We start from the raw sequence: 22,593 nt of genomic DNA, 5'->3' as shown, positions 1-22,593 counted from the left end.
AAATCTTGTACCCAGGAGGGTCATCCATGAAGGCTGAAATCACCTCTTCCAAACTCCTGTGGATGCTGATATTCTGACCTCTTCCCATGAATCACAAATGTTCTTAATGGCTTCTAGAATGGTGAGTCCTTTCCAAAAGGTTTTCAATTTACTTGACCCAGATTTATCAGAGGAATCACTACCTGCCATAGCAGCTATAGCCTTATGAAATGTATTCCTTAAGTGATAAGGCCTGAAAGCTGAAATGACTCTTTGATCCACAGCCTACACCATGGATATGTTAGCAGGCATGAAAACAATATTAATCTTGCTTGTATATTTCCATTCATGCTCTTGGGTAACTAATGTGCACTGCCACTGAGCATTACTATTTTGAAAGGAATCTTTTTCGGAACAGTAGGTCTCAACAGCAGGCTCTAAATATTCAGTAACCCACGTTGTGAACAGATGTGCTGTCATCCAGGCTTTGTTTTTTCATTTACGGGCACAGACCCATAATTCATAAGGACCTCAGGATTTTAGGAATAGTAAATGAGTGTTGATTCCAACTTACAATGTTACCAGCTGCATTAGCCCCTAAAAAGAGAGTCAGCCTGAACTTTGAAGCCAGACGTTGACTTCTCCCCTCTAGCTACGAATCCTAGGTAGCATCTTCTTCCAATATAAGGCTGTTTTGTCTATAATGAAATCTGTTTAGTGTAGCCACCTTCATCAATTATCTTATCTAGACCTTTTGGATTATAGCTTCTGCATCAGCACTTGCTGCTTCACCTTGCACTTTTATGTTATAGAGGAGCTTCTTTCCCTAAACCTTATGAACCACCCTCTGCTAGCTCTGATTTTTCTTCTGCAGCTTCCTTACCTCTCTAAGCCTTCAGAGAATTGAAGAGAGGGCACTGGTCTGGATCAGGCTTTGGTTTAAGGAAATGCTGTGGCTGGTTAAACCACTTATCCAGACCACTAAAACCTTCTCCAGAAGGCTGTTTTGCCTTATCACTCATGTTTAATGAAGTAGCAATTTTAATTTTCCTTCAAGAACTTTGCTTTGCATTCATAACTTGACTAACTGGTGAAAGAGACTGAGCTTTTAGCTGATTTCAACTTTCACATGCTTTCCTTGCTAAGCTTAATCATTTATAGCTTTTCTTTTTCTTTTCTTTTTTTTGTCTTTTTGCTTTTTAGGGCCACACCCACGGCATATGGAGGTTCCCAGGCTAGGGGTCTAATCGGAACTGTTGGCTGCTGGCCTTCGCCAGAGCCACAGCAACCCCAGATCCAAGCCGAGTCTGCAACCTACACCATAGCTCACAGCAACAGTGGATCCTTAACCCACTGAGCAAGGCCAGGGATCAAACCCGAAACTTCATGGTTCCTAGTCAGATTCACTTCCGCTGCACCATGACAAGAAGAACTCCACTTCTAGCTTTTGATTTAAAGTGAGAACATGCGACTCTTCCTCTCACTTGAACACTGAGAGGCCACTGCAGGGCTATTAGCTGAACCAACTTCAATATTGTTGTGTCTCAGAAAATAGGGAAGCCAAGGAGAGGGACAGTAACAAGAACAGCTGGCAGTGGAGCAGTCAGAACACACACAGTACTGATCAATTAAGTTCGCTGACTTACACAGGCAGTTTGTATAGCCCAAAAACAGCAACATCAAAGATCAATGATTACTGTACCAACTATAATAATGAAAAAGTTCGAAATATTGTGAGAATTACCAAAATGTGACACAAAGACATGAAGTGAGCAAATGTTAGAAAAATGGTACCAACAAATCTGCCAGATGCACGGTTGCCACAAATCTTCAATTTGTTTAAAAACACACACATACATACACACACAACAAAGCAAAGCACAATAAAATGCAGTATGCTTGTATTCAAGATAGGTAAATCATCCACAGAAATAGAAAACAGGAGTTCCCTTGTGGCATAGCAGGTTGAGGATCTGGCATTGTCACTGCAGTGGCTTGGGTGCTACGGTGGCACAGGTTCAATACCTAGTCCAGGATCTTCCAGATGCCACCCTCTCCCCCAAAAAAGCAGACCAGCAATAAGTTACCAGGAGGGAGAGTGAATGACTAACTGCTTGATGGGTACAGGGTTTCCTTCTGGGTCATAAAAATGTTCTGACACTAGACAGAGATGGTAGTCATACAACACTGTGAATATACTAAATGCCACTGAATTGTTCATTTTAAAGTGGTTAATTTTATGTTATGTGAACTTCACTTTCTTAAATAAAATGACTTATGATAGAATGCCTCATAAAATAAACTGGGAAAGCTGGAAGGCAAGGACTTATAAACATGAAAGTTAAATCTGATCTGCTCCATTATGAAGATACTCAAAACAACACTTAATTTCAAGATTAAAAAAAAAAAAAACATTAAAACCCACTTCAGAACTAGAAGAGTTTATAAAAATTGAATACTTGCTGGTCTAATTTTGGAAAGCGAAAACATTAATTGAATAGGCAATGCTAAGCATCTCTTTATTTTTTCCTGTAGCAAACTCTATTAAACTGAGTTTCTCTGTGACCACACTTCTTCATAAGCATAGATAAGTTTCGAAGAAACAGTCAAATTAAAGAGAAGACTAATTTATACAACAAAACTATAAGTGTAAAATGTTGGTCTCAGAGACAAGGAGGATATGAGCACTTAAGGATTCTGACTTAATGAAATTCACTATTCATCATGGGGTGGTCCTCTGGGAACTTCAGTGAGACCAAGCTATAGTTTTGATTTTTTTTTGCCTTTTTACCTCTAGATGCAATAGATTTAACAATGATCAGAATCAATGGATTTCATTAGGCTTAGGTGGACAACTTAGAGATAAGCAGTAATACTTAACAATACTTAATACCTAATTTCATTAGGCTTAGATGGACAACTTAGAGATGAGCAGGACATTTTTATAATTTTTATTCTGGAAAAACATATATAACGTAAAATTTGCCATCTTGACCATTTTTAAGTGTACAGTTCAGTGGCATTTGGTACATCCACACTGTTTTACAGTCCTCATCATCATTTATCTCTAGAACTTTTTCATCTTTCCAAAAGGAAACTCTGGGCCCATTAAACAGTAACTCCCCATCCCCCCACTCCCATCCCAGGCAACCACCATTTTACTTTCTCCAGGAGTTTGACTTCTCTAGGACTTCATTTAAGTGGAATACAACATTTGTCCTTTTGTGCCTGGCTTATTTTACTTGGCATATCCTCAAGGATCATCCATGTTGTAGCCACTGTCAAAATTTCCTTCCTTTTTAAGGATAAATAATATTCCATTGTGTGGATACACCATTGGGTTTCTCCATTTATCTGTTGTTTATTATATAGCAAATAAAACTGTGGTTATAAAGAGACTGCAAACAATTCAAAAATGTTTATATAGAATTGACTAGAGTCAATCTTCTATAAACAAACACTAGCAAAAATTTTCAACTTTGTATCAACTGGGTTTAAAATTAATAGAAACATATATAAAAAGTAGAAAATTATAGATTTATTAGTAGGCTTCAAATGAAGAGATAACGCTATGATAAATAAATGTATTTTTACTTATTACTTTTTAAGACAATGTAGTTATTGGACAAATGGCTATTCTAAGGGAGCATCTAGACACATCCTGGGAAGTGTCACACAGAACAGTGTTAGTCATAACATGAACATACTCTCACTAACATGAGCCAGGAGTTTCCTTGTAGCTCAGCAGGTTAAGGATCTGGCATTGTCACGGCAGCAGTTTGGGTTGCTGCTGGTGTAGGTTTGATCCCTGGCCCAGGAACCTACTTCTACATGCTGAGGATGTGGCCAAAAATACCCCCCAAAACCACACATGCCAGGTACCCAATGTGGTTCTCCATTTACAAAATGACTCTGTATGTAGCAGCAACATACATCACAGAAAAATGGAAATACTACAGAGTCAAGGCCCATCTGAGCTTGAGACCCAAGCCAAACAGCCCTTCCAAGTTTACAAAGTTAAAAGGTGCAAGAAAACAAAGGTCAAAAACGATTCTCCATTCAATGTGCTTTCCTTTCCTCTTGTATCATATAGGAATAATATGAGCACTTCTATCACTGTTATGAGTAATAAATGAAATGACACAAACAAAGCCCCAGAAGTGCTTAGCACTTGGTAATAAGAACTTCCCATAAGTGTTACCATTATTATTATATTCCCCTTAGATACCAGCAATTATCCCCACCCATCCTAGAAACTTTTTTGTTCATCAATCCCTCCGCTATATGCTGTAGATGTAATCTAACAACGCAATGCAAATCAACTGTAAAATGAAAATAGTCTCACTAAAGTACAGAATTTCATTATGTTAATGAAAGTATTATTTTTAAAATAAGGCACCAAAATAGCAATTGAACTATTGCTAGGGAGAACTAAGGATGATGAAGGGATGAGAACATCCAAACATAATTTTAATACTCAAGTGTCTCCAATTCCATTTACCAGTAAGTTTCCCCAGGAATACACCATGAGCATTCACTTCTCCAGCTTGCCCTACTGGCAATACACTTTCTTCTCCACCTGGAGAATTTCTGCTCACCTTCTTCAGGGTCTCAGAAGATGAGCTCCCCAGGTAGAACTCTCTTCCTCCTTGCCCTCACAACACTAAGATGACAGGGCTAGTAATGACTGTATTACATTAAATTCCACAAGCATGTCTTCCCTGCTAGACTCTTAAGTTCTTTGAAAGCAAGGGTTAGTTTCCAGTGCCCAGCCTGGAAAGCATATAAGATGAATGAGGAATTGAACTGGATCCTAAAATTTTAGGATTGGGAAAGGCCCAAGAGGCCAACATTTGTTTTCAGATATAAAAGTGAGACTCAAAGAAGATCGAGTGACTTGCCCAAGTCACAAAGACAGTGGCTATGACGAGTCTGCTCCTCAAGTTTTTGTTGCCCATAAAATTCATGAGGACAGAACTCTGTGTCTGGCTCATTGCTTCAAATTGGTTCATCCAACACATAACCAAGACCTATAGTAGAACATCAGTTAAATACTCTGATTATGAAACCCTATAAATGTCGTAGATTGAGTGTTGAGAAACAAACATTTGTCCTAATTTAATTTTTGCAGCATTCCTATATCAATTCCCAACTAAAAATTCTGAGAAATAAGCAAAATCACTTTGTATGACATCAAATTATATGAAAGTAATATATGTCAAACATTTAATACTGCTTTTTGGAATTGACACATTTAAAGTGAAGCCTGTCTCCAGGCTTACAGGTTTCCAGAAGCCTGACTATATAAAGTGAATAGTGAGATAATTAAACCTGACATACTGTACACCAACATCCAAAAACATTACTTACATGGTGCAGACTATGTCAAGCGTTAATAAAATGCAAGTGACAACTTGCCTTTGTGGAAACTAGACACAAAGATTCACATTTTGAGGAAGTTCAAGCTCACGGGCCAAAAGCCAGACTTGATGCCATCACGGAGAGGCGCTAAGGAGAATGCCCACTTCCAGTAAGTAAAATACTTGGATTTCATCAATGGGGAACTCAGAAAGAGAGCCAGAGCGCCCAATGAACAAATGTTAAAGGAAACAACAGTCTCCTTTCCGTCTCTCAGAATGAAAGCATATCAGATAGCATGAGTCCTTCCAGGAAATTCACGTAAGCGAGTCCCTAGAATTCGCTAACATACACTGCAGGGGGCTATGAGGCCGAGAAAGGCCAGGGCACCATCATGGCCCCTCCGGAAGGTATTCCTTGCACACGAAAGGGACAAGAAAGCACTACCAGGCACAAAGGTGGAAACGCCAGCAAGGAAGCAGCCTTTGGGCGGGTCCCAACCCCACCTTTGAGCCTCAGGCCCTCCGCACGCCCCCGTTCCACCCAGACTTCCAGACCCGGTATTCGGGATCCCCTCAAGGCGGGGCGGTGGCCTTCCGGGACCCCCACAGGCAAGGAGCTGAGACAGCCCCTCAAAGAGCAACGGCAGCGGCCAGGCGCCGCACCCACCCACCCGGGCCCGGATCAACCCGTCTGCGGCCTTCCCCGGGCTGTCCCCTATCCCACAGGCCAAGCCAGGCTGGTATTAGCCCCGATCAGGCCGCGGGGCCCCGACTGAGCTCGCAGGGCTCCAGGGTGGTGGGAGCGAGCAGGGGCTGGGAAAAGGGTTGGCCCCGGGCCCGCTGCCCCTCAGCACTCACCATGGCGACTCCCCTGAGCCTGCAGCAAGCAGCACCCACCCCGCGCGGAGCCTCCCGCGGTCAGGTGACTCTGCGGCCCCTCCAAGCCCCGCCCCCTCCAGCTCCGCCTTCGAACCCTACAGGCGGCTCCTCTATTGGCCGGCTTCTAGGAACCTCGAGTTTCGCGTATTTATTGGCCCTTGTCACTTTACGCTAGACTGATGGACTTAGGTTCCAGCCAGTCTCTCCACAGTGTGTGGCGGGCGGGGCAGTGCAGAGTAGCGGGGAATCTCTCCTGCGGGAAGGAGACAGCAAGAGTGAAAGGCAGGGTTTGAGTCTGTCAAGAAGGGAGGAATGGAAGAAGTGGGAGCCGCCCGACCTCATTCACTTTCTGCCTTGGAGCGTGCACTCGCAGCGCGCATGCGCAGAAGAAATACCAGGATTGGCGTGCGAGGCGGCCTTAACTGTTCTTCTGGACCAATCCAGATGCAGCGGGGCGCTAGGGCCCGGCCCCCACAGGCGGGCGCGGTGTCTGCGCGCGGGTTTCGTAGTGTCGCAGCTGTTTGCGGGAGTGGTTCTTGTTGGCGCCATGGACTCTGGTCTTATCCGGCGCTTAGCCCCGCGCCTGGGCATTGCCGAGCCGGAGGTGCTGAGGTGAGTCCAGCCGCGCACGCCCTAGAGGCCCTGCGCTCTCCTCGGACCAGGCCCCGGCCTTTCTCGCGCGAAGGCGGGATTTAGGCCCTACTTCAAGAAAAGCCTCCCGGCAGTGGAGGTGGCCGGAAGGGCGCGAGTGTAGACGTCCTGGATCTGGGGGCTGCACAGTGGGGAAAAGGAGAGAAGCGGAGAACTTGGGTCGTTACGCAAACTTACGGAGGGTCTGTTGACGGCGTTGAGGCAGGTAGACTGGATACAGAACCCATGGAGGGCTGTGTCTTTATTGGCAACGACAACGCCGAAAACGAAGCTGGCGGTGGGGCGGAAAACTTGCGGGAAAGCCACGGAGGGATGTCATTTGCGCTGAGACCCAGACCCGAATGATAGAAGGTGCCGGCCCCGGGAAGATGTGGGGAGAGGCCGGCAGAGGCAGCAACCTGTGCTAAAGTCCTCGGGTGGGAAGGATTTTAGCGTGATCCGGAGTTGGAAATAAAGTATGGTAGCTAAACTGAAGGGCCCGACTAGGCCTAGTTCCTGGGCTGTCAGTTAGGTGAGGAAAGGGAAGGAGGACTTATTAAAAGATTAAAAGTATGACCTCCTGGACTCGTAATCATTTAGCACAGTGGTTCTCAAAGTGTGGTCCTTGGACCAGCAGCATCAGTATCTTCTTGACGCTTGCCTCTCCCCAACCCCCCCCTCCCCAGGCCTACTGATCAGAAACTCTGGGTCTGGGATCCAGCAGTGTGTTTTCATAAGCCCCAGGGTGGCTGACTTGTACACTAAAGTTTGAGAACTACTGATTCAGAGGAAGGCAGAACCCTGGCCTCACCTGCCTGTCTCTGTAACAATTCATGCTTTTTCCAGAAACGGAAGGCTGAGAGAAGTGTTGTTTTTTGGAGGATTTCAAGAACTTTTACCTGAAAGAACTTCAGCACAGTCGTGTCTGTAGTCAGAGAGCTTGTTCTGTCTTATAGAATCCTGTCCTCCCCTAAAGGATAGGACTTTCTTTCCCAGCCCCAAATAAACTCGCACAGGACTTAGGCTCACAGCGAAGTCACCAGGCTGAATTAATTGTTTACCAAAGTGCAGGGCCAAACTTCTAGATAAGAATTTTAGTGAATATGTTGCTCAGGAGGCAGTTCTGTTGTGGCTCAGCGGGTTACGAATCCAACTAGTACCCATAAGGACGCAGGTTCAATCCCTGGCCTCACTCAGTGGGTTAAGGATGCAGCGTTGCAGTGGTGTAGGTCACAGATTTGGATCCCATGCTGCTGTGGCTGTGGTGTGGGCCAGCAGCTGCAATTTGGGTTTGGCCCCTAGCCAAAAGAACTTCAGAAGTTCTTCCATAGGCCACAGGTGCGGCCCTAAAAAATAAAAAAAATGTTGCTCAGGAAAGCAGAGGAGTACTTGCGACTGTCCCACGTGAAGTGTATTGGCCTGTCTGCACATACCACAGAAACCAGCAATGCAGTCATGTGCCTGGACCTTGCAGCTTCCTGCATGAAGTGCCCCTTGGACAGGGTAAGTAGGTCCCACTGCATGTCTGAATGCTCTAGTGCAACACTGAAGTTTAACCATACTTTGTAATTTTTGGTTTGACTAGATCCCATCAAAACTTGTGTTTTAGAATTTTCTTGGCTAGTCACATATGTTATTCTAGATGAACTTTAGAATCATTTTGTCAAGTTTGGGAAAAACTAGTTTTTGTCATGTGCTCTTTACTCTTTACTATCTAGTTTCCCCGAGCACCTCTTTACGCAAAGCCATCTTCTACACTGCCACTGGCATCATCCTCCTAAAGCACATACTTTAAAACCCATGTATTATTTTTGAATGTCACAGTGAGTGAGAGCACAAGCTGTGGAGTCAGCAAGGCTTAGAGGTTGAGACCAAAACTCAACACCACCAGTTACCTGCTCTGAGTCTCCAGTTTCCTCATTCATAAATTGGGGGTAAGAATATCCATTTCACTGGATTACTGTAAGGATGAAACACATCCTTACAGTACTATATGTAACACCTGTAACACAGTACCTGTTATATAATGGTACACTGATTAAATGGTGCCATTCAAAACACCATTGGCTTGGAGTTCTCTTGTGGTGCACCAGGTTAAGGACCTGGCGTTGTCCCTGCAGCAGCTGAGGTAACTACTGTGCCACAGGTTCAGTTCCGGACCAAGAACTTGCATATGACACAAGCATGGCAAAAAAAAAAAAAAAAAAAATACCAAACACCATTGGCTCTCAAAGGGTTGGCTCCCCATCACCATCCAGTTCTCCCACCCCTCTTAAACCCTATCCTGAAGCCACACTATTCATTAACAGACCATGCACTTTAATGAGTTATGACTTTGTAAATGCAATCCCCCCATTTTTTCAACCTGGAATTCTTTCCTTGCAAGCTCCTGTTTGTCTTAAAATGACCCTGTTACATCCTTCATTAAGCTTTGTCTGCCCAGGCATAGCTGGTGTCCCTCAATTGTGGATCCTCCCGTTTCTCTCTCAGGGTCCCTCTCCTCTCCCTTTCCTTGTTCCACACACCCAACCACCCACTCTGGCAACTTCCCTCCTTCATTTTCCCAGTGAATTGGCACCATTGCTGAAACAAGTGACCATATATGCACCTCCTATTTTTTTATTCACAGCTTGGCTACACTGGATTATAGTTTAAATTATCTGTGCACATGCATGACTGCTTTTTATAGTGTGAGTTTCTTGTGAGCAAGCAGTACTTAACTTGCCTGACATGATTACTAGTTTTTGACTACATGAAGCTAAACCTTTAGGTAGAGCGACCTGCCACAGAAATAATTAATTTTAAAAAGTTTACTTATGGAGTTCCCATCGTGGCCCAGTGGTTAAAGAATCTGACTAGGAACCATGAGGTTGCGGGTTCCATCCCTGCCCTTGCTCAGTGGGTTAAGGATCCGGTGTTGCCGTGAGCTGTGGTGTGGGTCACAGATGCGGCTTGGATGCAGCTACAGCTCCAATTGACCCCTAGCCTGGGAACCTCCATATGCTGTGGGAGCGGCCATAGAAAAGGCAAAAAGACCAAAAATAAATAAATAAATAAAAGTTTACTTATTAAAGGAGTGTTTGAAGGTACTAATATAGAGCACTTATGATTTTTATGATTCCTGTTTTTCCCCTTTCTAAGGCTTATTTAATTAAACTTTCTGGTTTGAACAAGAAGATGTATCAGAACTGTCTTAAATCTTTTGAGTATTTACTTGGCCTGAACTCAAATATTGGAATAAGAGACCTAGCTGTACAGTTTAGCTGTACGGAAGCAGTGAACATGGCTTCAAAGATACTGCAAAGGTATGAGGCATATAATTGAAAATCAATACTGATACATAAAGCAGAATGTTAATTGTCAGTCTTAAGAAATAGCTAATATGCTAAAGTGACAGAATGCATCTCTTATACATTTAAATAGTTTATAAGTTCTTGTTTGCATTTTCAGTCCCTTTGAAATATTTTCTAATAACTCAGCACATACTGCTTTCTCTTAGCTATGAGTCCAGTCTTCCACAGACACAGCACGTGGATCTCGACTTATCCAGACCGCTTTTCACCACTGCTGCATTACTTTCAGCATGCAAGTAAGTTTTCCTTTTAACATTCAGAGAAGTCCATATTTATAAATAAATTTCTCATTTCCAAAGAATACCTCTAATTTTGTTGATTTCAACTCAGAGCATATATTCCTAAATAACATTAGGAGTAGTGGCCAAGCGACTATTCTTCCTCCTACAGTAGAGCCAGTAACTTGGAACTAGTGTTGCCTGAAGTCCACATGCCAAGTGTGAGCTGTATATATACATTATATAAACAGCTGTGTGTGTGTGTTCATGTGTATATGTATATATCACATATATATGGATATTCTGATTTCAGGGTCTGCCTTTTATAAGCAGTGAAATTTGTCATTAAAACAGTGGTTTGCAATTTTCCAGTTATATATATTTTTTAAAGTACTGATTGCTACTTTTTTTTAAGTAACTTATAAAGCCTTTAGATAAATTCTTACTTTGAATCTTTGGGGTTTATCTATGTGTTTACTGAAATGTTACCCTGGAAATAGTAGTAATTGTTATTTTTGTCTGAAATTGTCTTGTTTTTTTTTTTGTCTTTTGTCTTTTTGTTGTTGTTGTTGTTGCTATTTCTTGGGCCGCTCCCACGGCATATGGAGGTTCCCAGGCTAGGGGTTGAATCAGAGCTGTAGCCACCGGCCTACGCCAGAGCCACAGCAACGCGGGATCCGAGCCACGTCTGCAACCTACACCACAGCTCACGGCAACGCCGGATCGTTAACCCACTGAGCAAGGGCAGGGACCGAACCCACAACCTCATGGTTCCTAGTCGGATTCGTTAACCACTGCGCCACGACGGGAACTCCTGAAATTGTCTTGTTTTATCTTGCCAGAAAACACTTGAGAAAACAAAGTGTAGCTGGCCCTTAAAGAATAGGTTTCTTACTACCTAACCACTCATTTTGGTATGTTTGGCTCTATTAGCTACTATTAGGGATTAATTAGCCTCCATAGAAAATGTCCCTTTAATTCAACAAAGGTGTGTGGAGGGAGTGTGGCTGTTATTGTAGAAAACAGTATTGAAGTTTCTCGGTGGCTTAGCGGGTTAAGGATCCCATGTTGTCACTGCTTTGGCTCTGGTTACTACTGTGGCATGGGTTCAATCCCTGGCCCCAGGAACTTCTGTATGCCACAGGTGCAGACAAAATAAAAAGAAAACAACAAAAACAGTATTGACAAATAACTTCACTTTTGAAACCAAGTTTCACTAAGCAAAAAAAAAAAGATTTGAATGGGGCTGTTATTGTGAATAAGAAGTTTGTTTTGAATTTTTCATGAGTGGTTCTCGTAGAGTTTTGTTAGGGATTTTTTTTTTTTTTTTTTTTTTTTTTTTTGGAGGAGAGGATGGTTTATATTCATGTAGTATAAATGTAAATATCATGGGTAAAAGCAAGTTGAACACTTAAAAATGCTATAATTGTCATTCAGCAATTAGTAACATCTGAGATTTACTAGAAAGAGCTCTATAAGGCATGAAGCACTATAGCAAATGTCTTTTATGTAGCCTGTTTGTTTGGGTGGTTTTTTGTTGTTTGTTTGTTTTTTGTCTTTTTGCCTTTTCTTGGGCCGCTCCCACGCATATGGAGGTTCCCAGGCTAGGGGTCCAATCAGAGCTGTAGCCACCGGCCTACGCCAGAGCCACAGCAACACGGGATCCAAGCGGCGTCTGCGACCCACACCACAGCTCATGGCAATGCCGGATCCTTAACCCACTGAGCAAGGCCAGGGATCGAACCCGCAACCTCATGGTTCCTAGTCGGATTCATTAACCACTGCACCACGACGGGAACTTCAGTGTAGCCTGTTTTTTTCATAACAGATCTCATGTGCATTTTACTCACAGTCCAATAAATACCTAAATAAATAACTTTAAAAGGCAAATTTGCATGGTTGTAGCTAATGATATATATGTTTAAAGTAAAGGAAAACTAGACAGTTGTGGGCTCTTCATAAAGCATGAGTTGAAAGGAAACAAGTTGATAGCTGGTTGCACAAAGAAGATAACTGTACTGATCTTAAGAAGATTAATTTATTAAATTCTTTCATAGGATTCTAAAGCTGAAGGTGGACAAAAATAAAATGACAGCCACATCTGGTGTAAAAAAAGCCATATTTGATCGACTCTGTAAACAATTAGAGAAGATTGGGCAGCAGATCGACAGTGAGTATTTATCCCATGGTTCGGATCATGTCATCCGAAAATGTAAACCTGCTGGTAAAAGTCAAATATTTTCAAACCTATAAATAGCTACATTCTTTCTTTTTTTTAATGGCCGTACTCATGGCATATGGAAGTTCTTAACTGACTGTGCCACAGTAGGAACTCCACACTAGCTGCTTTCTGAATTCTAAATTTAACCTAGATGAGATAGAAGTTCCCTTCATGGCTCAGTGGTTAATGAACCCAACTAGGATCCATGATGATGCGGGTTCAATCCCTGGCCTCGTTCAGTGGGGAAGGATCCAGCGTTGCTATGACCAGTGGTGTAGGTTGCAGACACGGCTCGGATCCCATGTGGCTGTAGCTATGGCATAGGCCAGCAGCTGCAGTTCGGATTCAACCCCTAGCCTGGGAACTTCCATATGCCACAGGTACAGCCCTAAAAAGCAGAAAAAAAATAATGTAGACAAGATAAATTTTTAGTGAGAAAATTGTTTTTTCTATTTTTCAAATAAAGTAGCTTAATAAATTTTAAGAAAAGCCCTGTGATTCTGTGAATTCATGCTAGAAAATAGATTCTCTGTTAATATGCTCCAATGTTAAATGCCAGCCTCCGTGTACTAGAATAGAAATGATTCTTAAGTCTGATAAGAAAAGCTGAAGAAAAGAGAAGAACAAGATCATTTGCCTTCTCCTTATTCTAGTATTTGGTCAGTCAAAATATCTAATTTCTATTCGTGACCCAAAATATGCCTCCAAACTAAAATTGAAAATAGGAAAAAAATGAACGCTGATGATACTTTTTTCCCTAAAGGAGAGCCTGAAGATTCAGCCACTCCCCCACGGAAGAAAAAGAAGACAGTGGTTGAACCTCCAGCAAAGGGTGAGCATGCTAATACCAGATGAACATTGAAATTAGTACAATGGGATTAATGTACAGTGAGTTTAATGCAGTGAACCACCCTGTGCTGCTTTAATAGCTTGCCTTGTCAAAGAGTCAGATTTTAACTAAATCCTGACAGTTAATCATTTGATAAGACCAGTTTTCCAGTCTTCAAGTAGAAGTTTATAGAAGTATTGTGTAGTTAAGAATACATCTAAGGAGTTCCCCTTGGGTGCAGTGGAAAGGAATCTGACTAGCATCCATGAGGACTCTGGTTCAATTTCTGGCCTCACTCAGTGGATTAAGGATCTGGCATTGCCGTGAGCTGTGGTGTAAGTTTGCAGACGCAGCTCAGAATGTGGCTGTGGCCTAGGTTGGCAGCTGCAGCTCTGATTAGAACCATAGCCTGGGAACTTCCATATGCTGCAGGTGTGGCTCTAAAAAGACAAACAAACAAAAAAAAGAATACATCAGAGGCAGGGTTGTGGTGCCACAAATTAAGGATCCAGTGTTGTCACTGCAACAGCTGGGGTCACTGCTGTGGCTCAGGTTTGAATCCTGACCTAGGAATTTCTGTATGCAGGGAGCAAGGCCAAAAAAAAAGAATACATCAGAGGCCAAACTGCTTAGGTCCTGCTTTACCACCTACTGGCCACTTGACTTTAGGAAAGTGACGATTTCTATAAACTTTATTTTCTTAATCTCTACAAGTGAGTAACACCTATTTCTCAGTTGTGAGAGTTGAAGTACTTCGTTCAGTGCTTGGTAAATGTTTGCTATCATCACAATGTCTTGGATGCTTGGAGTGTAAGCGAGAGTGAAAAACCAATGTGTTAGCTTCTGTTTCCACTTTTCATTTTGGTGTCTTATTCCCTAGTCCCTTAATTAAAATAGACATTTTAAAGTAAACCAGCTTAGGGAGTTCCCATAGTGGCTCAGCAGAAACAAATCCGACTAGTATCCGTGAGGATCTGGGTTTGATCCCTGGCCCTACTCAGTGGGTTAAGGATCCAGCATTGCCATCAGCTGTGGTGTAGGTTGCAGATGTGGCTCGGATCCCGCATGGCTGTGGCTATGGCTGTGGCTGTGGCATAGGCCAGCAGCTATAGCTCTGATTCGACTCCTGGCCTGGGAACTTTCATGTGCTGCAGGCGGCCCTAAAAATCAAAAAATTAATTAATTAAATAAACAAGCTTAGGTTTTTTCTTAATGGCGACACCTGTGGCTATGGATGTTCCCGGGTCAGGAATTGAATCCAAGCCACAGCTGCAACAATGCTGGATCCTTTAACTGCTCTGCATCAGGCCAGGATTGAGCCTGTGCCTCTTCAGTGACCCAAGCAGCTAGTCAGATTCTTAACCCACTGCACTACAGTGGGAACTCCAACAAGCTTACTTTTTTCTTGCTTATTAGTAAACATAAGGATTTTGAAACATTAAAATTTTTTTCTCCCATAGAAACAGAGAATATAGTAGAGATCCCACATAAATCACAAAAAGACGAAGATGTGACACAGGATTATGAAGAATGGAAAAGGAAAATCTTGGAAAATGCTGCCAAAGCACAAAAGGCTACAACAGAGTAATTTCAGCTTCCAGGCTACCTTGTACGGCAAACCGAATGCATCTGCCACCTCAAGGAACATGTGGAGGGCTTTGGAATTTTCTTTGAACTTTTAGAACAAGGATCCTAAGACTCTTGCCTTAATAGCAAAGAAGCCAGCATTAGGGCTGAGCAGGCTGGTTCTGAAATGAGCAACAAATTCATTAGCTCAGCTGCAGTGCCTGGTTAGGTTAGCCTTGGCTCCGCACAGGTCTGTGCTCTCCTACAAAATGTAATGGGAGCCATTTTGCTTTTTTGCTTTGTTTTAAGCCAAAGATAGTTTGCTGTCCTATCCAGAATGTGAAATTCAGTCTGAGTGGAGTCTTAAAGATTTTACTTAAGTTTTTGTGTAAATCTCTTGGTTTGACTAAATCAATATATGGTACAACCTAAGTTAATAAATGTTCTTTTTATATGCATTCAGAGTGCTCTTGTTATGATTTTGGGAGAATCCTTGCTATGCCAAAAAACCATCGCAGGAAAACCCAGTTCGCTGAACACTAAACCACACTGCTCACTAGAGCACAAACTCTTAATTCAGACTTTCTGGATTTAAAACCCTGCCCAGCCATTTACTACCTGTGAAAACTTGAGCAAATTAATTAGCTTCTTTGTGCCTCATCTATAAGTAGGAATTAAATTGGCGTCTACCTCATAGAATAATTTGGAGGCGTATCCGAGCTAATTGATGTAAGACATTTAGCACAGTTCCGGACATAAGTATTTAGTAAGTATTGAAATGTAGAGAGAAACACATAAAGAGGTCTCACGTAGTGAATTATATATTAGCATTATATTAAAAAATTAAGAAACAGAACAAACAGACAACATGGATGAACCTAGAGGATGTTATTCTAAGTGAAGTAAGTGAGACAGAAAGGGAAATACGTATGATCTCACATAGGGAATCTAAAAAACAAATGAATAGACGTAAAACAGAAACAGATGCATAGATATAGAGAACAAATTGGTGGTTACCAGAAGGGATGAGTGAAAAAGGTGAGGAAGATTAAGGCGTACAAACTAGCAGTTACAAAATGAATCACTCATAGGGATGTAACAACATAGGGAATATGGTCAATAATATTGTAATGACTGCATGATGACAGATGGTAACTATACAGGTGATCGTAAAGTACAGAAATCTGGAATCTCTGTATTGTACACCCAAACTAATAAAATATTGTAAATCAATTATACCTTAAAAAAGAGAGACGCGTTTCCGTCGTGGCGCAGCAGAATCAAATCAGATTCTGTGGGTTAAGGATCCGGTGTTGCCATGAGCTGTGGTGTAGGTCAGAGATGTGGCTCAGATTTCATGTTGCTGTGGCTGTGGTGTAGGCCAGCAGCTGTAGCTCCGATTGGACCCCTAGCCTGGGAACTTCCATAGATCTTGGATGTGACCTTAAAAAAGCAAAAATAATAATAAAAGAATTCACAACCTGGAGTTTTTCTGTGGCACAGTGTGTTAAGGATCTGGTATTGCCACAGCTGTGGCACAGGTTGTAGCTATGGCTCAGATTTGAACCCTGGCCCAGGAACTTCCATGTGCCATGAGTGTGGTGAAAAAAAATTACCTAATAGTTCCATGAGGAGTACAATAGAGTGATTGCATTTAAATTTTTAAAACCTATTCAGAATGTTATCAGTAATGATAGTGGTTGCTTTCTGTCTGCTACAAATAAGGCATAATACCTGCTGCATAGAATGGGAGTGACTGAAAGAGTGATTTCTCTTTTTCTGCCCCCATTTTAGTCTACAATTCAGCAAGCTAAGGCTAGAAAGGTGCAATAATCAAATGATCTCAGCACAGGCATAATGCCCCGCAGTCCTGAGGTAGAGAGGAAGGACCGTGAGCTTCGTGAGCTTTGGAACCACACGTACTTGCATTTAAATTCAGAGTCTGCCACTTATGCCCTAAGGAAATTTCACAACCATAATGAGCTTCAGTTTCCTTGCTCATAAAATGGAAATATCTACCTTGTGAGAATTAAAGGTAATGCTCTAAAGTATGTGACACATAGAAGGCAGTCACTAAATAGTGTTTCTTTTATTATTTTGATCTAGATAAGTGATTCTTTTCCTCTTTTATTTTAAGAAGGTATATAATTTTGGTGCCAAGATTTAGATTCTAGCATTGGGTCATCACCAGGTAAAGTTAAAGCATATTCACTTTTTTTAATAGTGGTAAAATACGTATTAAATTTTTACCATCTTAAATTTTTTCTTTTTATTGGCCACACCCATGGAATGTGGAAATGCAACCTGCGCCACAGATGCAGCAACACTGGATCCTTAACCCACTGTGCCACACAGGAACGTCCATTTTAATTTTTTTTTTTTTTTTTTTTTTTTTGTCTTTTTAGGGCCACATATGAAAGTTCCCAGGCTAGGAGTGGAATCAGAGCTGCAGCCGCTGGCCTACACCACAGCCACAGCCACAGCAGATCCAAGCTGCATCTGCAACCTACACCACAGCTCACGGCAACGCCTAATCCTTAACCCACTGAGCGAGGCCAAGGATCAAACCTGCATTCTCATGGATGCTAGTCAGATTTGTTTCCACTGAGCCACGAAGGGAACTCCCCATCTTAATTTTTAAGTGTACAGTTCAGTAAAGTGCATTCATCTTGTTATGTTATCTCCGGAACTCTTCATCTTGCAGAACTGACTCTATGCATGAAACCTATTAAACAGCTCCCATTCCTCCCTCCCCCAGCTCCTGGCAACCACCATTCTAATTCCATCTCTGAATTTGACTAAGTACTTCATCTAAGTGGAATCATACAGTATTTTTTTGTAATTTGCTCTTCTCATTTAGCATAATATCCTTGAGGTTCATGTATATTACGACACATGTCAGAATTTCTTTCCTTTTTAAGGCTGAATGATTTTTCCATTGTGTGGATATAACACACTTTATCAATTCATCTACCGATGAACATTTAGGTTGCTTTCATCCCTTGGCTGCTGTGAATAATGCTGGATTAAACATAGGGATATCTATATATCTATATCTATATATATCTTGGAGACCCAGCTTTCTATTTTTTTTGGGCATTTACCCAGAAGTGACACTGCTGCATCATATGGTAATTCTATTTATGAATTTTTGAGAAACCACCATATTGTTTTCCATAGCAGCTACATCATAGTACATTCTACCAACAGTGCAAAAGGGTTACAATTTCTCCACATCCTAAGCAACACTTATTTTCTGTTTTGTTGTCAATAGCCATACTAATGGGTATGAGGTGGTATCTCACTGTGGTTTTGACTTGTATTCCCCTAATGCTTAACTGAGCACTTTTTCATGTGCTTGCTAGCCCTTTGGAAAAATATCTATTCAAACCCTTTGCCAATTTTTAAAATCTTTTTTATTATAGTTGATTTACAATGTTGTGTCACTTTTTGCTTTACAGCAAAATGACCCAGTAATTCATATATATATTCATATGTATATATATACACACACACACACACACACACACACACACACATTCTTTTTCTCATCTTCCATCATGTTCTATCACAAGAGATTGGATATAGTTCCCTGTGCTCTAGAGTAGGACCTCATTGTTTATCCATTCTGAATGTAATAGTTTGCATCTACTAACCCCAAACTTCCAGTCCATCACAATCCCTCCCCCTCCCCCTTAGCAATCACAGGTTTGTTTTCCATTTATGAAGTCTGCTTCTGTTCTGTAGATAGGTTCATTTGTGTCACATTTTAGATTCCACATATAAATAATATATGATATTTGTCTTTTTCTGACCTACTTCACTTAGTATGAGAATCTCTAGATCCATCTATGTTTCTATAAATGGCATTATTTTGTTCTTTTTTATGGCTGAGTAGTACTCCATTGTGTATATACCACATGTTCTTAATCCATTCATCTGTCAATGGACATTTAAGTTGTTTCCATGTCTTGGCTATTGTGAATAGTGCCGTTATGTACCTGTATGTATCTTTTTGAATGAAAGTTTTGTGCAGATATATACCCAGGAGTGGGATTGCTGGATCATATGGTAGTTCTATATTTACTTTTCTGAGGAAACTCCATACTGTTTTCCATAGTGATTGTACCAATTCACATTCCCACCAACAGTGAAGCAGGGTTCCCTTTCTTCCACACCCTCTATGGCATTTGCCATTTGTAGACTTATTATGATAGCCATTCTGACTGGTGTGAGGTGATACCTTATTGTAGTTTTGATTTGTATTTATTTCTCTAATGATTACTGATGTTTACATTTTTTCACGAACCTATTGGCCATCCATATATATTCTTTGGAGAAATGTCTATTTAGGTCTTCTGCACATTTTTTAATTGGGTTGTTTGTTTTGTTATTGTTGAGTTGTTTGAATATTTTAAAGATGAAGCCCATGTCAGGTGCATCATTTGCAACTATTTTCACCCATTCTGTAGGTTGTCTTTTCATTGTTTCCCTCCTCCCGCCCCACCTTTGCTGTGCAAAACCTTGTAAGTTTGATTAGGTCACATCGTTTTATTTTTGTTTTTATTTCTATTGCTTTGGGCAACTGACCTAAGAAAACATTTGTAGAGTTGATGTCAGAGAATGTTTTGCCTGTGTTCTCCTGTTGTCTTATCTTACATTTAAGTCTTTAAGGCATGAGTTTATTTTTGTGCATGGTGCGAGGGTGTTTTCTAGTTTCATCGATTGACATGTAGCTGTCCAGTTTTCCCAGCACCACTTCCTGAAGAGAATGTCTTTTTCCCATTTTATATGCTTACCTCCTTGGTCAAGATTAATTGACTATAGGTGTCTGGGTTTATTTCTGGACTTTCTATTCTGTTCCATTGATCTGTATGTCTGTTTTTGTACCAGTACCACACGGTCTTGATTACTGTAGCTTTTTTTTTTTTTTTTTTTTTTTTTTTTTGTCTTTTTGCCATTTTCTTGGGCTGCTCCTGCGGCAAATGGAGGTTCCCAGGCTAGGGGTCAAATTGGAGCTGTAGCCACTGGCCTACACCAGAGCCACAGCAACTCGGGATCCGAGCCGCATCTGCAACCTACACCACAGCTCATGGCAATGCCAGATCCTTAACCCACTGAGCAAGGATCGAACCCGAAACTTCATGGTTCCTAGTCGGATTCATTAGCCACTGAGCCATGACGGGAACTCCCTACTGTAGCTTTGTAATATTGTCTGATGTCTGGGAGAGTTATATCTCCTGCTTTGTTTTTTTCCTCAGGATTTCTTTGGCAATTCTTGGTGTTTTATGGTTCCATATAGATTTTTGGATTATTTGTTCTCATTCCATGAAAAATGTCAAGAGTAATCTGATAGGGATCACATTAAATCTGTAGATTGCTTTGGGTAGTATAGCCATTTTAACAGTATTCTTCAATCCAGGAGCATGGGATATTTTTCCATTTCTTTGAATCCTCTTTAATTTTCTTGATTAATGTTCTATAGTTCTCAGAATATGTCTTTCACCTCCTTGGTCAGGTGTATTCCTAGGTATTTAATTTTGCAGGGTATGATTTTAAAAGGTATTTTTATATTCATTTTGTAATATTTTATTGTTAGTAAACAGAAATACAACTGACTTCTGAAGTTAATCTTGTATCCTGCTACTTTGCTGAATTCATTGATCACTTTGAGTAGTTTTTGTCCAGAATCCTTAGGGTTTTCTATATATAGTATCATATCATCTGCATAAAGTGACAATTTTACCTCTTCTCTTCCAATTTGGATAACTTTTATTTCTTTTGTTTGTCCAATTGCTGTGGCTAGGTCTTCCAATATTATGTTTAATAAAAGTGCTCGTGGGCATCCTTGTCTTGTTCCAGATTTTAGTGGAAAGACTTTAAGTTTTCTCCATTGAGTATTATATTTGCTGTGGGTTTGTCATAAATGGCTTTTATCATGATAAGATATGTTCCCTCTATACCCACTTTGGTAAGAGTTTTTATCATGAATGGATGTTGGATTTTTTTCACATGATTTTTCTGAATTTATTGAACCGATCATGTGGTTTTTGACTATTCTTTTGTTAAAGTGATATATTACATTGATTTGTGTATGTTGAACCTTCCTTGTGAACTTGGGATTAATCCCTCTTGGTCATGGTGTATGATTCTTTTTGTTTGTTGTTGGATTTGGTTGGCTAAATCTTGTTGAGAAATTTGGGGTCCACATTCATCAAAGATATTGGCCTATAACTTTCTTTTCCGGGGGGTTCTTTGTCTGGCTTTTGTATTAGGATGATGGTGGCTTTGTAGAATATCTTTGGGAGTGCTCCTTCTTCTTCAATCTTTTGAAAAGTATAAGAAGGATGGGTAGAAATTTTTCTTTGTTATGTTTGATAGAATTTGCCTGTGAAGCCATCTGGCCCTGGATTTTTGTTTGTAGGGACTGTTTTTTTCCTGGGGATCACTCTGTTCAGATTTTCCATTTCTTTTTGATTCAGTTTTGATTCAGTTGTCCATTTCTTTTAGCTTGTCAAACTTGTTGGCATGTTATTATTCATAGTAATCTCTTATGTTTTTTTGTATTTCTGTAGTATCCATTGAGATTTCTCCTTTTACAGTTCTTATTTTGTTTATTTGGTTTTATATTCTCTTTTTCTTGGTAAGACTGGCCAGAGGTTTTTCGATTTTATTTACCCTTTCAAGAACCAGCTCTTGGTTTTACTGATTTTTTCTATTTTGTTTTGTTTTGTTTTGCTTTGCTTTTTAGGGCCACACCTGTCCAATATGGAATTCCTGGGCTAGGGGCAAATTGGAGCTATGGATGTTGGCCACGGCCACAGCCACAGCAATGCAGGATCTGAGCCATGTCTGTGACCTACACCACAGTTCACATCAACGCCAGATCCTTAACCCACTGAGCAAAGCCAGGGATTGAACCCACATCTTCACGGATACTAGTCAGGTTCATTACAACTGAGCCACAACAGGAACTCCTCTATGGTTTTTTTAAATCTCTGTTTTATTATTTCCTCTCTGATCTTTATGATTTCCTTCCTTCTGCTGACTTTAGGTTTTGTTTGTTCTTCTTTTTCTCATTCCTTTAGGTGGTAAGTTAAGTTGTTGATTTGGCAGTTTTATTCTTGTTTGAGGAAGGCCTGTATTGTAATGAACTGCCTTTGCAGCATCCCATAGATTTTGAATGGTTGTGTTTTCATTGTCATTTGTCTCAAGGTAGTTTCTAATTTCCATTTTGATTTCCCCATTGACCCACTGTTTTTTTTTAGTAGCATGTCGTTTAGTCTCCTGTAGTCAGATTTTTCACATTTTTTCCCCTGTGATTTCTATTTTACTGACATAGTGGACAGAAAAGATGCTTGAAATAATTTCTATATTCTTAAATTTGTTGAGGTTAGTTTTGTGCCCCAGTATGTTGTCAATCCTAGAGAATGTTCCATGTGTGCTTGAAAAGAATGTATATTCTGGTTTTTTTTGGATGTAATATCCTGAAAATATCAATTAAGTCTAAGTGTTCTATTGTGTCATTTAAGATCTCTGTTGCCTTATTGATTTTCTG

The 22,593-nt window shown here is 40.9% G+C and overlaps 2 protein-coding genes across 3 annotated transcripts in view; one reads left to right on the top strand and one right to left on the bottom strand.

Moving 5' to 3' along the window:
- Positions 1-6,297, bottom strand: part of VPS35 (VPS35, retromer complex component) — a 32,993-nt gene extending 26,696 nt beyond the window's left edge. The window contains exon 1 of the mRNA XM_021094246.1: positions 6,198-6,297. Within this exon, the coding sequence (XP_020949905.1) occupies positions 6,198-6,200 (3 nt within the window). The 5' untranslated portion in view covers positions 6,201-6,297. The remainder of the gene's footprint in view (positions 1-6,197) is intronic.
- Positions 6,446-15,493, top strand: ORC6 (origin recognition complex subunit 6). Of its 2 annotated transcripts, none has more exons than XM_021094247.1 (7): positions 6,446-6,830; positions 8,222-8,351; positions 9,990-10,153; positions 10,348-10,437; positions 12,477-12,589; positions 13,404-13,472; positions 14,930-15,493. In XM_021094247.1, the coding sequence occupies exons 1-7, from the start codon at positions 6,766-6,768 to the stop codon at positions 15,055-15,057; spliced, it is 759 nt and encodes a 252-aa protein (XP_020949906.1). In that variant the 5' UTR covers positions 6,446-6,765; the 3' UTR covers positions 15,058-15,493. The 2 variants fall into 2 exon arrangements, with proteins under 2 accessions (XP_020949906.1, XP_020949907.1); XM_021094248.1 differs by having other exon boundaries at positions 8,180-8,351.

The sequence above is a fragment of the Sus scrofa genome, chromosome 6 (assembly GCF_000003025.6).
Source record: "Sus scrofa isolate TJ Tabasco breed Duroc chromosome 6, Sscrofa11.1, whole genome shotgun sequence".
NCBI classification, from domain to species: Eukaryota; Metazoa; Chordata; class Mammalia; order Artiodactyla; family Suidae; genus Sus; species Sus scrofa.
This window is presented reverse-complemented; position numbering and strand designations above follow the sequence as displayed.